At 41.5% G+C, this 17592-nt stretch overlaps 1 protein-coding gene across 1 annotated transcript; it reads left to right on the top strand.

Annotated features, from left to right (window-relative positions):
* Window positions 1-9960: 9960 nt before the first annotated feature.
* Window positions 9961-13180, top strand: LOC109465064. Its single transcript, XM_019762206.1, has 2 exons — window positions 9961-10207; window positions 10308-13180. The coding sequence occupies exons 1-2, from the start codon at window positions 9961-9963 to the stop codon at window positions 13178-13180; spliced, it is 3120 nt and encodes a 1039-aa protein (XP_019617765.1).
* The last annotated feature ends 4412 nt before the right edge of the window (window positions 13181-17592 follow it).

Genomic DNA, 17592 nt, shown 5'->3' with positions numbered 1-17592 from the left:
GAAAATGGCAAATTTAAGAAAGTTCTTCGCGGTCAAACAATCGCAAATTATGACTTCATACATTTAACTTTTTTGCTGCTATGCGTTCACTACATGAAGCCTTTCAATTCAGAGAGGTTAATCATTTCAACGACGACGTCATGTTAATCTGAAATTTTTGATTCATGAAGAATTGGTCAAAAGATTATTAAGTCACTAAATAATGCAGCTAATGTTGAGGTTACTATGGAGTCTGCTACTATGGAGATCGAATCCCCCGAACCCGCGAATCTTGTTCGATATGACGTCATTCGAATAGAACGGGCGTTCGATCCGGGGTTACCCGCGGTCATTTACAGTAAAGTCGCTACAACCGGCTACTTCAAGCCTTTTTTTTTTACTTGGGAACCAAGGAACAGAAAAAATCCACCTTTCCACAAATATGAACCGTTTTCAAAATATTACATCTATGCCGTGATTTTATTGTGGATATGTAACATGTAACGAAGCTACTGCCGTCATCGTGGGTGACCTTGAAGGTCAGAATTCTTGTTTACGCTGTTATAAAATCCAGGTCCTCATATCCAAGTGTCATAGCACGCGTGCAAACATGGTATTTTAACCACTCCCAAAAATCGTTCAAATTACCTCATTGGGGTCTTGTTTGGAAGAGCAACGATTTCCGCAGATTTCTGTCTTAGGGATTTTTTAAATATGGCCGCGATTATGAATTATCGGTATTTAAAGTTGAAAAACTGCGTTTTTAGCTCTTTTTTTGCTGTAATTCGAGTTTTAGTTAAAGATTTAAAAAATCCTAAGACAGAAAGTTTACCTTTACTGTAATATTTCTAAAAATCAAAAAATCAAACCTTATTTGTGATATCCGGGGCCCCTTAAAATCAGTTGTTTGGTTCTCGTGAACCGTTTTTGAAATCCGAAATTTATCTCATTTGGAAGCAAATGTATACAAAGTTGAGCAAAGACAGTCGAAGAATAACATTTAAGGTTAACAAAATCACTTGTTACATTTTATTTTGACGAGTATTTACTTTTGTTTATTTTCAAATTTTACCCGTTACCCCCGGGCCGGCCCGGGACTCCCGCGCGGCCACGTCCGAACGCGTTCTATAACCCGATACCTCCCTAGTAATGCGACTTTTAGCCTAGCAACCGACCGCCGTGAATCTAACTAAACAGTTATTGACAGTAAAAAAAAAACATTGCAATCTTCTACCCCATTATCTGTTGAATTAAAGACATATTAAATTCTGTACACAATAGACTCAGCTTTATTAATTGCAAATTATTAGGATAGAGACACGTACCTTTTGATCCAGTAGAATAGCTTCAGTTGGCACTTTCTGTGTAGGAACTCGTGAGAAATGCCTCAGTCACAGGCTACTGTTGTTCTTGTAGGGTGTGTCCTTCGGTAACTGATCTGTAATATCGTGTGACAAACAACCTAACATTCGTCATACACACGTGGTAGTTTTGATTGTCTGGACGGTTCTTTATTGATCTGATTCCAAAGCTTAGTGCAACGGGGGATGAAGAGAGATTGGACGGAGCGATGAAAAGTGCTGTGCTTTAAGGGATGTTGGGAAGTGCTTTTGGGATCAAGAGAAGTACATTGGTTTTTCTGGATGCAATGTTTTTGGATGAAGATAGGTACGGGCATTTTTCAAACACACACACACACACAAACAAACAAACAGACAAAAACAAGTGTTTTCGTGGTGAAGAGAGGTAAGAAAAGGGAAGTGTGATTTTAAGGACAAAAAAAAAGGAAATGCAGTAAACTTGCTAGAAAAAGAATATTAAGGCAATGTCGACCATATTTCCTTGCTATAAATAAAGGTTTGTTGGAATTATGTAGACTACAATTTCAGAAAGTAAGACTTTCTTTTGAGAACCATGACTTCAGACATTTAACGATGGAACTGGATATGAATGATTTTTGCCTTAATTACAGACGATGACAGCACAATCATATCATACAATATCATGATTTGAAACCAGCGCTGAAAAATCGTATAGTAAAATGTCTAGTTTCCATACAATAGCAGCCATACATGAGCTTTTATTCAAAGATTTAAAAGATCTCGGTGTGTCCTGAATGATTTTGCTTTCTTTCTCCATTCAGCTGCTGTTTACTGATACATCACTAACAGAACTAGACTAGAACTTAACAGGGGATTTATCCGAAAATGGCGGACAGAACGGCATGGAGAGAAAGAATGGACTTGGTTCGGGCAACTTGCCCGACCTGATGATGATGATGATCCGAAAAGAGGATAAAACACCCCGAGATGATATGATGATAAAGGATACGTGCTTCAACGCTGGTTCTACACATGTAGGCTGTAACAAACACTTCTATATTCAACGGGATTTTTTTTATTGTCTGGCTGTTTGACGTGCTGGCTGTTTGAATATCAATAACGTGAATTTCTCATTTCTGGTCCTGTTTTCACTTTCTACATGACAAATCAACAGAAGAACAGAAAATGCAACATATCTCTTTTCTTTCTGCCTCTTTCTATAATTACAAGACTGAAACGTCGTTATCAGACTATATGTAATCGTACGTAAACTCCTCTTTTGCGCAGAAAATGATAAACTTTAGAGGCAGGTGCAATATACGTCTATATCTGAAACCTTTTAAAGGGAAAATTATAGTTAAGAAAAGCCTAAACATTGTTAACAGATGGTACAATGGTCAATCTGAGTTTTCTAAATATGGCAGAGGAGTACCGCCTACCGATACCAGGAGTACTAAGTAAACAAAATTATAGCACCAGGTACCAGCAGATGATTAGGTGGAAAATGTTTTGAAATCCGGGATAATATGCTGACAGCGCCATGCATATACAACCTTATCTACTGTAGGAAAGCAGTCCAATTTTCTACCCCATCATTTGTTTAAAAAATGAAAACATAACTGGAAAGCTGTCTATACAACAAATTTAGCTTCACTAATCGCCAACTGAAAGACACGAACCTTATAATCAAGTCCAAATAGCTTCTGTTGAAACTTTCCGGGTAGGAACTCGTAAAAAGTGCCTGCCTCAGACACAGGCCATTATAAAGAAGTGCCTCGAAGAGTCAATTGTCTGAACGGTGTTTTCTTGGGCAGAGTAGAGAAAGTGAAGTTTTTTTTGAGGATAAAGAGAGTTAAAACACTTTCTTGGACGGAGTGAAAAAAAAGTGAGGCGCTTTTAGGGATAAAGGGAACTACTTTTGACATTAAGAGAAGTATATTGCTTTCTCGGATGAAGAGTGGTGTAAACGAGCCCAAGTCCATGGTCTATCTAACTTAGAGCATGGCCATACCCACGAAGTTTCATTTTAAACTTGTTCAATATCTGTATTCCTTGTACAATTTCAGTTTTTTTCTTGTTTAATATCGGTTTCGATGCAGCATTTGTCTTAGAGAAAGCTGGTCCGTTTGTGTCTCATTCATATTGTCCCTTGGGTGATTAGTGTCGCAGAGGGGGGACCTAGTTTAAGTTAAATTCCCAAAAGTGTGGTACTAACTAAAAAGTGTGGTACTGATTTTATGCAAATAAGTTTCAGTACCACTCTTTTTTGATAGTACCACACTTTTTGGATAGAACCACACTTTTTTGGATAGTACCGCACTTTTTTGTACTATGGGGACATAGACAAAGAAAACAAAGTGCTCTCATTGGCTGATCATTAGGGGTAGTGGCCATGTTCTAATGTTAAGAGAGTAAGGTAAAATCGACCTTATTACCTTACCATGGACAGAGGTTTGTAGGAGGCATGAAATTGGCAAATTTAAGAAAGTTCTTCGCGGTCAAACCATCGCAAATTATGACTTCATACATTTAACTTTTTGCTGCTATGCGTTCACTACATGAAGCCTTTCAATTCAGAGAGCTTAATCATTTCAACGACGACGTCATGTTAATCTGAAATTTTTGATTCATGAAGAATTAGTCAAAGGAGTATTAAGTCACTAAATAATGCAGCTAATGTTGAGGTTGAAGTTTATTTACCTTTTTTTAACAGGCAGGCTTCTCTGAAATCTAACTAAACAGTTATTGACAGTAAAAAAAAACATTGCAATCTTCTACCCCATTGTCTGTTGAATTAAAGACATATTAAATTCTGTACACAATAGACTCAGCTTTATTAATTGCAAATTATTAGAATAGAGACACGTACCTTTTGATCCAGTAGAATAGCTTCAGTTGGCACTTTCTCGGCAGGAACTCGTGAGAAATGCCTCAGTCACAGGTTACTGTTGTTCTTGCTGGGTGTGTCCTTCTTCGGTAACTGATCTGTAACGCCGTGTGACAAACAACCTAACATTCGTCATACACACGTGGTAGTTTTGATTGTCTGAACGGTTCTTTATTGATCTGATTCCAAAGCTAAGTGCAACGGGGGATAAAGAGAGCCTGGATGGAGCGATGAAAAGTGCGGTGCTTTAAGGGATGTGGGGAAGTGCTTTTGGGATCAAGAGAAGTACATTGGTTTTTCTGGATGCAATGTTTTTGGATGAAGATAGGTACGGGCATTTTTCAAACACACACACACAAACAGACAAACGAACAAGTGTTTTTATGGTGAAGAGAGATAAGAAAAGGGAAGTGTGATTTTAAAGACGAAAGATGAAAATGCGGTGATCTTGCTAGAAACAGAATATTAAGGCAATGTCGACCATATTTCCTTGCTATAAATAAAGGTTTGTTGGAAGTATGTAGACGACAATTTTAGAAAGTAAGACTTTCTTTCAAAAACCTTTAGTTCAGACATAAAACCTTGGAACTGGATATAAAAGATTTTTGCCTTAATTACAAAAGATGGCAGCACAATCATATAATACAATATCATGATTTGAAACCAGCGCTGAAAAATCGTATAGTATTTTTTTTTTTTAGTCTCCATACATTAGCAGCCATACATGAGCTTTTATTCAAAGACTTAAAAGATCTCGGTGTGTCCTGAATGATTTTGATTTTTTTCCCAGTCAGCTGCTGTTTACTGATACATCACTAACAGAACTAGACTAGAACTAAAAAAAATGGATTTATCCGAAAAGATTTGGCGGACAGAACGGCATGGAGAGAAAGAGTGGACTTGGTCCGGGCAACTCGCCCGACCTGATGATGATGATGATCCGAAAAGAGGATAAAACACCCCGAGATGATATGATGATAAAGGATACGTGCTTCAACGCTGGTTCTATACATGTAGGCTGTACCACACACTTCTATATCAAACGGGTATTGTGATTTTTTTATTGTCTGGCTGTTTGACGTGCTGGCTGTTTGAATATCAATAACGTGAATTTCTCTTTTCTGGACCTGTTTTCACTTTCTACATAACAAATCAACAGAAGAACAGAAAATGCAACATATTTTTTTTTCTGCCTATTTCTATAATTACAAGACTGAAACGTCGTTATCAGACTATATGCAATCGTACATTAACTCCTCTTTTGCGCAGAAAATGATAATCTTCAGAGGCAGGTGCAATATACGTTCATATCTGAAACCTCTTAAAGGCAAAATTATAGTTAAGAAAAGCCTAAACATTGTTAACAGACGGTGCAATGGTTAATCTGAGTTTTCTAAATATGGCAGAGGAGTACCGCCTACCGATACCAGGAATACTAAGTAAACAAAATTATAGTACCAGGTACCAGCAGATGATTAGGTGGAAAATGTTTTGAAATCCGGGATACTATGCTGACAGCGCCATGCATCTACAACCTTATCTACTGTAGGAAAGCAGTACAATTTTCTACCCCAGCATTTGTTTAAAAAATGAAAACATAACAGGCAAGCTGTCTATACAACAAATTTAGCTTCACTAATCGCCAACTGGCAGACACAAACCTTATAATCAAGTCCAAATAGCTTCTGTTGAAACTTTCCGGGTAGGAACTCGTAAAAAGTGCCTGCCTCAGACACAGGTTATTATAAAGAAGTGACTCGAAGAGTTGATTGTCTGAACGGTGTTTTCTTGAGCAGATTAAAGAAAGTAAAGTTTTTTTGAGGATAAAGAGAGTTAAAACACTTTCTTGGACGGAGTGAAAAAAAGTGTGGCGCTTTTAGGGATAAAGGGAACTACTTTTGACATTAAGAGAAGTGTATGACTTTCTCAGATGAAGAGTGGTGAAATGTTGTTTTTTTATGCAGAGAGTTGCGAGGATTTTTTTTTTATTTCGGGTAGAGATGGAGACACGTACCTTCTAATCCTTTTAAAATAGCTTCAGATGGCAATTTCTGTGTAGGAACTTGTGAAAAATTTCTCAGACACAGGCTACTGTTGTTCTTGCTGGGTGTGTCCTCCTTCGGTAACTGATCTGTAATATCGTGTGACAAACAACCTAACATTCGTCATACACACGTGGTAGTTTTGATTGTCTGGACGGTTCTTCATTGATCTGATTCCAAAGCTAAGTGCAACGGGGGATGAAGAGAGATTGGACGGAGAGTAGAAAAGTGCGGTACTTTAAGGTATATAGGGAGGGGCTTTTTGGATCAAGAGTAGTAAATTTAAATTCCTGGATAAAGAGTGGTTCAATGTTTTTTTTTCGGATAAAGACAGTTGCGGGGATTTTTCATACATGCATTCATACAAACAAGACAAGTGTTTTTTTTTTCTATGGTGGAAAAGTAAGAGAAGAGAAGTGTGTTTTTTTGGACGAAGGAAAATGCAGTGATATTGCAAGAATAGTAAGGCAATATCGAACATATTTGCTTATAATATACTATGGACAGAGGTTTGTCAGAAGCATAGAGACGATAATTTGAGAAAGCTTCTTTTAAGCGAGACCTTCTTCCGAAAACCATGACTTCAGACATTTATCCTTGGTACTAGATATGAATGATCTTTGCCTTGATTACAGATATGGAAGCACAATCATATCATATAATATCATGGTTTGAAAACAACTTCTACCCCAACATCTATTCACAAAATCAAGCTTTGAATCTAAGACATAAAATACTGTCTATACAGCAGATTTAGCTCTACTGAGGATTAAGGGAAATGCTTTGGGGGGTCAAGAGATATCGTACATTGATATCTTAGATGAAGAGTAATGCAATGCTTGATGGATGAAGATGGAAGGGTAAAAGATTCTGGTCTTTTTTCTGACGAAGGTATGATAGCTATGTTTTTTGATGGGATTCGGGGTGCTGTTTTGGACTAAGGAAAGTGTTGCCAATCGCCGCCCTCTGTACGAAGTTAGCCAGAGTCATTTCTAACTTCGTTTATCGTACACCAGTCCCCGCCCTCTGTACTAAGTTAGACCCAGTAATTTCTAACTTCGTACATGTTCCAAAAGCAAAGGCATTGAAAGATTCCATTGCTGCATGGGGGTATAGACTGTTGGAACACTTCAAATTTTGAACAGGGGTGACTGATCGAAAGCTCTAGGCGAGAACATTCCCCGTGTGTACTGGAACAAACGTTTTAGCTTTGAACATGTAAGTACCGACGCAGAGGAATTTGCATGATTGGGTAATTTTTATGTTTGCCTTACTATGGAACAACATAAGTGGGGAATAAATGATATCAGAAGGATATAGAAGCACTGAACATTTTCAATTTCATTTTTCGGTATGGAACATGTTAGTGCTATAGTTTTCAGACGGAATGGTCTGGAAGACAAAGGCATACACTGAGAAAAACAAACGGCTTTGAATATAATCTGTGTCTTAGTACGATATACAATAGGTGATGCTTGATCTAGGCCGTGCACTCAGCGATCTTATGAATGGAAAATACACTTGCATCTACTTATTTAAACAATAGTATAGATGGCGCTAAAACAGCCACTGCTTGGTGGCGGATAGCACCCAGTCATATGACCTGTACAAAGCAGTTACATAACTAGACAGGTAACATTTGCAAAGCAAATGCATAAAGTTTACTTTCGCATATTGCCTGCTCTGTTAGTTCTTACTTAAACACATTCATATATATGGTCAGACGGGAGTCTAAATCCCTTCTTCTATGAAATTCAACATGATGTAACCTAACACTAGTTACCATGGTAACAGACGTCTGGTTTCAGAACATTAACATTATTTGTTTGGAGAAGAAGACAACGAGGAAACAGAGCAAAAACAATGTGTTTTCCTTCCGTAAACATAATTAATCTTTATTTGCATGTTCATGCCAATAGGGCTAAATGCATACATCAGGATGTAATGTTACATGTATACATACTGAGTAACATACTAGTAGTACATAGGATAGAAGGAAAGGAGAATAACGTACAAGTGTTAGGTACTACTGGAAAATGTATTCTAATTTAGGTCTTGAAGATTCCTATTTTCTTTTTAAAGCAACTTGATATGAATTCACATAGTTTTCTATTGTATGGTCGTTACTGGTGGGCATGAGGTGACTGAATACCTCATTTTTGTAAGGGATTAAACATGCTAGCTGTAATTGGTTTGGCTGGAAATAAGTACCTGACTATTGAAATTGAGGACCGTTAATAAGGAGTCGTGCGCATCAAGCCGAGTCATCGCAGCACAGTCGTGACTCTATGCTACACGCTTCCAATTAAAGTGAGCGGCAACAGTCCGTCAGTCTCCTACGCGCCGTATCTAAAGGCCGTAACTATCATGAAAGTTCATCTGTGTTGGTAATTACAAGTTTAAAGTTAAAATTTTTGATCCAACACAAAAAAGTTCTTTCACCTAGAGCTTTCGACCTGTCGCTCTGGTCTTCCTCAGTAGACTCAGTTGACGTCACACTTCAAAGAAGCCACGTTGCAAGCTTCACTGGGTCAGTCTACTGAGGAAGACTAGAGTGACTGGTCGAAAGCTCTAAGTGAGAGAACTTTTTGTGTTGGATCAAAAGTTTCAACTTGAAACAAAGGCCGTAAGTGTTTCATAATGATCACTGAAATACTCAAAGTGAGGGCGTGATAGTGCTTAAAATGAAAGCGTGTCTTGATCAGGTTTAGCCGACTGTAAACCCGAAAGGTTCATTAAAGAGGGTGTGCTCAGGAAAGCTATTATGGAAAATTACAATACATGTAGCCAAACAAATTGCCCTGCATAAATACGTTGCAAAAAAACGTGTTCCCAGATCCTTAAACGTTTTGTTGATAATTGTGCACACAGGAGCTAGATATCGACACGAACCTAAGACCAGACTTGATCCTGTTTTCTAGGAAAACGACCCAGGTAGTGCTGATAGAATTGACTGTTCCCTGGGAGGACAGGATGGAAGAAGCGAACGAGCGGAAACGAATGAAGTATCAGGAACTGGTGAGCAGATGTAGAGAGAAAGGTTGGAAGACCTGGTACTTCCCAGTGGAAGTAGGATGCAGGGGTTTTATAGGACAGACCTTGTGGAAGGCACTGGGACAGTTAGGAGTAGCAGGAAAGAAGAGGAGAGAAGTAACTAAGAGAGTCACCAAGACCACCGTCGATGCCTCACTCTGGGTATGGACACTGAGGAATACCACCCAATAACCACTCGCCGGGCAGCGAGTGGCCGTCGCTGTCGCCCCGCTGGCTAGAGACGTACTGCAACAAGGGGCGAAACGTCAAGGAAAGCCAGTTTGCAGCTGATGACGGCGAGTGGAGAGCAGAGTCCGACCCTCTGTATGATGTAAGTTACTACTCTGGTGAAAACCAGTGACAGCCAGGAACAGACTGACTGACAACCCAGAAGAGATGGGTGACGACAGGAAAGACTGTGGACATCCAGGAAAGACTGGGAACCTGAGGCAAGAGGGTCTGCAGCCCTACCTTGCAGCCTACTTGTGACCCAAGAGGCACTCAACCTGTTGCAACTTCAGTCACGACAGAAAGATACCCCCGGGAGCATCCGAGAGGGGGGGCGGAAGAAAGCTCCGTTGGGACAGACCTAAGAACGACGACCCGGACCGAATTGGGACAAACGACTCCAGAAAGAACTTGTAGATGTGGCAAAATCTGCAAGAACAACAGAGGCCTTAAGATACATCAAACAAAGATGGGGTGCTTGCAGAGACAGAAGAACCTCGACCAACGCGCGAGACCTCAAGGTCTTGGTGAGACGGAGGAAACCCAGAGGCAGGAGGCACACCACAGTCCTCAGGGCATCCAAGTGAGAGGTCAGCAGACAGCAAGCACTCAGGGGTCCATCCCAGTGGTGACGGAACCGGTTGGTCAGAGTGATCAGGAACCAGGCGTAGAAGAGGCGGAAGAACTTAGAAAAGCACGGGTGAAATGGCCACCAGGTAACGCAGACAAGCAGTGGGAGCAGTTAGACGAGGATCTGGAGGGCAGGAAGCGTGGAGAGGAAGTTAGAGGCATTGGTGAAAGTGGTGTACAACGTAGGGCTGGAAAGATTTGGAGAGAAGGAGCTAGGGAAAGGAAGACCACAGATTAATCAGCCCAACCGCAGAGAAAGAGAGAAACAAAGAATAAGGAAAGATTTAGAGGCTCTGAGAAAGAGATGGAAAGAAGCCAGTCAGGAAGAAAGAGATGCCCTAAGTTCACTAAGGGAAGAACTACGAGTGAGACTGCGCAGTCTCAGTAATGCAGAAAGGACAAGGAAAAAGAGACGCCAGAAAGAGAAGAAGCGTGCAGAGTTCGTGTCTAACCCCTTCAGATTCACAAAACGGCTGCTAGGAGCCAAGATGAGTGGCAGACTAACCTGTAGCAAGGAAGAGGCAGAGAGTTACCTACAGAAAACGCATGGGGATGTAGAGCGAGAAGTCCCTCTGGAAGATAGGCCTAAAGACGAGTTTCCAGACCCTGAACAACCAACCAGGGAATTAGACTGTAGTGAGCTGAAGTTAGCGGAGGTGAAGGACGTGATCAGGAAAGCGAGGGCTGGTGCAGCACCAGGGCCAAGTGGAATAATATACAGGATATACAAGAAATGCCCAAGACTTACAAGAAGACTTTGGAGCCTGCTGAAAGTAGTATGGAGGAAAAAGAAGCTACCACAGGGATGGAAGAAAGCTGAAGGAGTGTTTTGTCCAAAGCAGGAAAACGCAAAAGGGATTGAACAATTTAGGACGATATCCCTATTGTCAGTGGAAGGCAAGATTTTCTTTGCTGTTCTAGCCAAGCGGCTCCTGAAGTACATGATGGATAACAACTACATTGACACTTCTATTCAAAAAGGTGGCGTACCAGGGTGTTCAGGGTGTCTCGAGCACACAAGCATACTGTCACAACTGATACAGGAAGCTAAAGCAGGGAAGGAGGACTTAGCAATAGTCTGGTTGGATCTTCAGAACGCCTATGGGTCGGTACCACACCAGCTGATTAAAGTGGCCTTAGAGAAGTACTACGTTCCGGAACCGGTACGCCTCCTTATTGAACAGTACATGGATGGACTGATGATAAGATTCACTGTAAACGGCTACACAACATCATGGCAAAGGTTGCAGAAAGGCATTATCACAGGATGCACCATATCGGTGATATTGTTCGTGGCTGCAATGAACCTGGTGATGAAGCCAGCCTTGGGCCAAGCCAGAGGGCCAAAGACTGATTCTGGAATAAGGCAGAGGCCACTTAAGGCCTTTATGGATGATCTGACAGTGACGACTGAAAGTGTGATTAGTGCAAGATACGTACTCAGGAGTCTGAGCAAGGCAGCCAGCTGGGCTAGAATGAAATTCAAAGCCAAAAAGTGCAGGAAACTGGTGATGCGAAGAGGGAAGATCTGTGACAAGTTGCAGCTAGAAGTTCAGGGGGAAAGAATCCCTGCAATTGCGGAGCAGCCCATCAAAAGCCTAGGGAAGAAGTTTGATGTAACATTAAGTGACAAAAAGAACATTGAAGAATTCAAGCAACAGATGCGAGACGGGCTAGAAGCCATTGAGAATAGTGAACTCCCAGGGAGATATAAAGTATGGTGCAACCAGTATGGATTGTTACCACGAGCAGTATGGCCGATGACCATGTACGATATACCCCTTACAGTTGTGGAGGAAGTAGAGAGGAGGGTGAGCAGACATCTGAGAAAGTGGCTGGGGGTGCCTCCAGGACTGACGAGCATAGGATTGTACAGCAAAACAGCCAAACTACAGCTGCCACTAACGTCAATGGAAGAAGAGTATAAAGTGACGAAGGCAAGAGCCCAACTAATGTTACAGGAGAGTCGAGACGAGTTGGTTAGCCAGGCAGGAGTAAGACTAAGATCAGGAAAGAAGTGGGCAGCAGCAGAAGCAGTCGCCAGCGCAACAAGTAGACTTAAGCACAGAGACATCGTGGGAGTAGTAGCTCAAGGCAGGAGAGGGTTTGGAGCAGGAAGGGAAGGAACCCAGAGATGGGGTACTGCTAGCCCAAGGGAGAGGAGGGAACTGATCCAGAAGGAAGTTAGACAGCAGGAGGTTCGGAGATCAAGAGCAGTAAGCCAGGGGGTTCAAGGAGCTTGGACAAGATGGGAGGGAGTACGAGAAAGAAAGGTCATGTGGAATGAACTTATGTATAGTGAACCCTCGAAGATAAGATTCCTGCTGAAGTCTGTTTACGATCTTCTGCCAACAGCTGCAAACCTGAAGAGGTGGAGGAAGAAAGATGAAGACAAGTGTGAGCTCTGTGGCAAGACAGGGAACCTTAGCCACGTCCTAACAAGCTGCCCGGTTGCACTAGGCAAGGGGAGGTACACCTGGCGCCACAACCAAGTCCTGAAAGTGATAGCCAGTGCAGTAGAAGAACAGATGACGGAGAATAAGGTCAAGGGAAAACAGAGGAAGGGATTGCAGTTCATCAGCTTTGTAAAGGAGGGATGGAAAGGAAAGAGTAAAGAGAAGAAGGAAAGAGAGCGGATAGGAATCATAGCATCAGCAAGTGACTGGTCCTTACATGCTGATCTTGGCAAACAACTGGCCTTCCCGGCAGATATCATCGACACGAACCTAAGACCAGACTTGATCCTGTTTTCTAGGAAAACGACCCAGGTAGTGCTGATAGAATTGACTGTTCCCTGGGAGGACAGGATGGAAGAAGCGAACGAGCGGAAACGAATGAAGTATCAGGAACCGGTGAGCAGATGTAGAGAGAAAGGTTGGAAGACCTGGTACTTCCCAGTGGAAGTAGGATGCAGGGGTTTTATAGGACAGACCTTGTGGAAGGCACTGGGACAGTTAGGAGTAGCAGGAAAGAAGAGGAGAGAAGTAACTAAGAGAGTCACCAAGACCACCGTCGATGCCTCACTCTGGGTATGGACACTGAGGAATACCACCCAATAACCACTCGCCGGGCAGCGAGTGGCCGTCGCTGTCGCCCCGCTGGCTAGAGACGTACTGCAACAAGGGGCGAAACGTCAAGGAAAGCCAGTTTGCAGCTGATGACGGCGAGTGGAGAGCAGAGTCCGACCCTCTGTATGATGTAAGTGTATGTTCACGTTTAACACAGATAGCCTTGTCCTGTCTGATATTAGGAGTTCTGCGCACATTCACTGCGCACAGTCACCTCTCGCTAATTATCGCGAGAAAATAGTTGCTGTTGCACAGTTAGGCTGGTCGGTGTACACGCCTAGTGAAGTTAGGACTTACGGAAAATTGACTTTACCTTATTTGGTATTTAAAGAGTTAGTCATGTTGGCTAACGATGGGCTCTGATGATTTCCTTGGGGTAGGATAGGAAATAGTGTATACCAACTTTAAAGGCTATCCATTATAATTTTACAGTTAAGAGAGAGGCCAGATGCCTTTTCAAATTTTACCACTTTTGGTCTACATTTCTGGGTTTTGACTAAAGCGATGATGTGGTGTAAATGTAGATGTATGTTTTTAAGATCGGACCAAGGGCCATTTTTTTGTTTTATGATTAAATAACATGAATGAGGATACTTCCCCGTTTCGTTACAAAGAAGTAAAATATCACGTTAGCAAACAAACAAAAATGCACTTAATGAAACACTCCTCGACACACTTGATGAAACACTGTAACAATTTAAAATTCTTACAGAGAGGATCCGTGAGTATCCGTGTTACAGGGAGCTCGTGTGTTGTGACGACACAAAGAAGAGCCACGTGCGTCATGGCCTCGCCATGGAGACGCTTCTAATTATCTTGTCATATTGTGAAGCTCGTCTGGAAATTAAGGTACTTATAATTTCAAGGTAACCCCGTGTATTGTGCCGCGGTGGTAATGTTATTAATATTTCAGATGCCGTCACTTCATGTAGCATGCGGTGTGACAGGAGTCTTTCCGTCGCCATGGTTACACGAATGGCTAACACCGGATATATAGGATATATAGGATACAAAACATGGAGACAGAAATGGATAACTGCAAAACACATAAAATGCATACTGGAATGCGAGGCTGTGTTTAGTCTCGAGACCTGGTCATCCCTTTGTAGAAGAGGGAAGGACGAGTGATATAAGAATAAAGAACAACATGTTGCACCATCCACAGTAAAGACATCAGCTATGTTAGAGCAATGTGTTAGCATGTGTAAAGTCATTAATATTGAAATGTTCATCACATAAGTTAACCCGGTGTCGCCGGAGTCTTGTTTGTTGCTATGGTGACAAGAATGGCTCCCAAAACATGTGAAAGAGGAGACGAGACTATCAAATTCTCTCTTGTCATATTGTGAAATGAATAAAATGATAATAAAGAAAAAAAAACTGACAATGAAAACATACATTGCCATGGTAACGGTGGTTGTTGTTAGGGTTATTGTTTGTATGGCACTCGGGGCTCGTTCACTATACACTCAGGGGAGGGTGGGAGTGATCTCCTGAAGTGCACTGTATCTGTCTAGACTTAACAGGTAACAAGGTATACATGTATACTTTCCTTTATAAAGTACTATCTTCAATCACCAGCAGCAGTATATAAAAAAACATTGATAGTCATCACTTTCATCGTTATCATAACGTTTAGCATCCTATGTGTATCACTGACAGTATACATGTATTAGACATATACAGTGCAGTTCAGCAGATCAATCCTACCCTCCCCTGATTGTGTACTATACGGGCCTCAGAGAAATAGGGCATCACTGCAGAAAGGTTTAACCAAGACCCACCATAACCCCTCAAACGCTTTCTTAAAGTCAATGAAGTTGTGGTGTAGTTCACGTTGGTGCTGCAGGTGTTTTTCGATGATCAGTCTACAGTTGAGAATTTGTTCTATTGTGCTTCTTCCCGCTCTGAAACCGGCCTGCTCTTCTGTCAGGTTTTCTTCTGCGTTGAGCCTCTTCCACTTTAACCCTCAACAGTACACCTTCCCGGACTGATTAATCTGTACACCTGGGGTCCGCGCGGACCCCAGAACAGGTTTTTGCTAATTTTTAGAAATTATCAACATGCTACCAGCTCAATTGTTTTGCAAACTGATGTGGAAACCTCTGTGTCCACATTACATACAAAAATCATACATTTTGAACTTTTTCTATTTTTTGGTGAAGAAAAGAAGACAAGAAGAAATACCCGATTTTTAAACCCATTTCAGACTGAAGGGGCTTTTGAGGCCCAACTTTGATCTCAGATAGCGGCTAAACGGCTTGCGCTAGAAGTATCAAATTTGGTGACCTTTCCTAAAATGTCTCTGGAAAAAAGTTCATATTAAATTAATACTAGTAAGTTGATGTTTTTTTTTGTTGCCATGGCAACGGGTTTCTAGCAGGCAGTTTTTTTTGAAATTAGAAGTAATTTTGGTTTAAACATAAAAATTTTCTGAGTTTTATATTAAATAACACTTCTTTTCCAACATTGATAACATCTTAAATAATTAAATATAAGTTAAATCATTTAATATGCATAGAATATGCTAATTTGATGACGTCATTGGTCAAAATCCAATATGGCGGACTGTATTATTAGCTCTGACGTCATATGACGTCATAATTACACAAAAGTTATTAAAATTTAATTCTATTACTACACCATTCTCTGAAAACTTGGTAGACATACGATGAGTGCATAGAAACATATAAAAACGGAAATAAGGTAATGTATAAGAACGCCAGTGTATCCATTATGATCGAAAGCCGGCTGGGCTCCGCGCGGACCCCAAAAGAAAATCAGATATATATTTTTTTATAAATGGTAGAAACGGATTTTTCTGCACTGTATTGAGAGACAACTTTGTGGGTGACAATTACCTACAATTTCAGAAAAAAATATTCAGAAACAAAAAGATATTACAGAATATATAGTGCTGGGGTCCGCGCGGACCCCAGGTGTACTGTTTAGGGTTAAGCATGATCTTGCTGGAGTGAGTGATTAGGCTAATAGTCCTATAATTTTCACATCGGCGCAGGTTTCCATTTTTTTGGTAAAGGAATAACAAGTGACTGTGTCCAGTTTTTGGGCCACCTCTTCTCCACCAAGATCTTCTGGCACAGTTCTGTATACTTGTCCACCACCACTGCAACGCCATGTTCATGTTGTACACCGCGTCAGCAACTTCTTCCCTCAAGACTGGCAGATCTTCTGTGTCTCTCTCTGCCCTGTTGGAGTTGGTCAGGTTGGTTGAGTCTACCTGGAGCTCGTGGTTGTAGAGTTTCTCACAGTATTCTGTCCATCGGTTTAATACTGCTGTGCTGTCGGTGAGGAGGCTCCCGTTGCTGTCTTCAATAACAGTAGGCTTCGAGCTTGACTGTTGTGTCTTGGTGAGGATTTTGAGGGTCTCGCAGGCCTTCCTGCTGTTTCTCCTATGCATCCCATGTTCCATCTCCTCACATTGGTCCTCAATTTACTTTTCCTTAACTTCCATCATCTTACTCATCACCACCCTGTAGGCGTGTTGGTAAGCTGCAGCAAGCTACTGACTCTTGTATTTGTGCTGAGTTCCCTCCTCTTATCGCACAGATTGAAAACATCATCAGTCAACCACAGTATTAAATTCCTTCTGTGTTTTCCCAACACTTTTACTGCTGTGGTCAGTAGTGTTTCCTTAATGTTTTCTACAAGTGTGTCTACGTCAGTGTCGAGGACACTAAGTGCCGCAAAATTGCGGCCTATCTGTGCTTGAAAGATTGTCTCCACCTCGGGATCTTTAAACTTCTCAAGGTTGAATCTGATGCGGGGCTTCTCATCCTTACGCTGGCACTACAATCTGAGTTTGAATGTGGGAAGCAGGAGGTCATGGTCGCTACCGATGTCAGCACCAGGGTAGTAACTTGTCTGTGCTCTGTTGATAATTGACTTGTGGCGCTGTTGACTCAAAATATAATCTGGTTGTGTATCTTGCCATTAGGAGAGTGCCATGTTGTTCGTCTGGACAGTTTATAGGGAAAGAGGGTGTTTGCAAGAGTAAGTTTATGGTGTTGAGCAAACTCGAGTAGTCGTAGTCCTCTCTCATTTGTCTCACCCACTCCATACCTCCCTGCCGTCCCTGCCCACTGTTGGTACGCATCATGGCCTACTTTGGCGTTCCAGTCTCCTAAAACCACTAGTAAGTCTTTTTAGGCACTTCCATTATGATGTTATCCAGTTCTTCAAAGAATTTCTCAACCTCTTCTTCATCATAATCACTTTTTGGTGCATACACTTGTATAATGGATATGTTGAGTTGTTGGGCAGAAATAAGGATGGAAATGAGTCTACTTGAGAACGGTGTACAACTGATGACACTGTTGGCAACCTCTCTGACCATAAACTGTTTTCTCCACTGTACCAGATCTTATGGCCTTCATTCGTTG

This window comes from Branchiostoma belcheri, unplaced genomic scaffold, assembly GCF_001625305.1.
Source record: "Branchiostoma belcheri isolate BF01 breed outbred unplaced genomic scaffold, Haploidv18h27 scaffold147, whole genome shotgun sequence".
Taxonomy (NCBI): domain Eukaryota; kingdom Metazoa; phylum Chordata; class Leptocardii; order Amphioxiformes; family Branchiostomatidae; genus Branchiostoma; species Branchiostoma belcheri.
This window is presented reverse-complemented; position numbering and strand designations above follow the sequence as displayed.

Excerpts from the sequence above, each read along its gene's own strand:
- LOC109465064 (XM_019762206.1), top strand. The coding sequence starts at position 9,961 with ATGGGGTGCTTGCAGAGACAGAAGAACCTCGACCAACGCGCGAGACCT. Across the intron at positions 10,208-10,307 it reads ACGGGTGAAATGGCCACCAG|GGCTGGAAAGATTTGGAGAG; the intron begins GTAACGCAGACA and ends TGTACAACGTAG.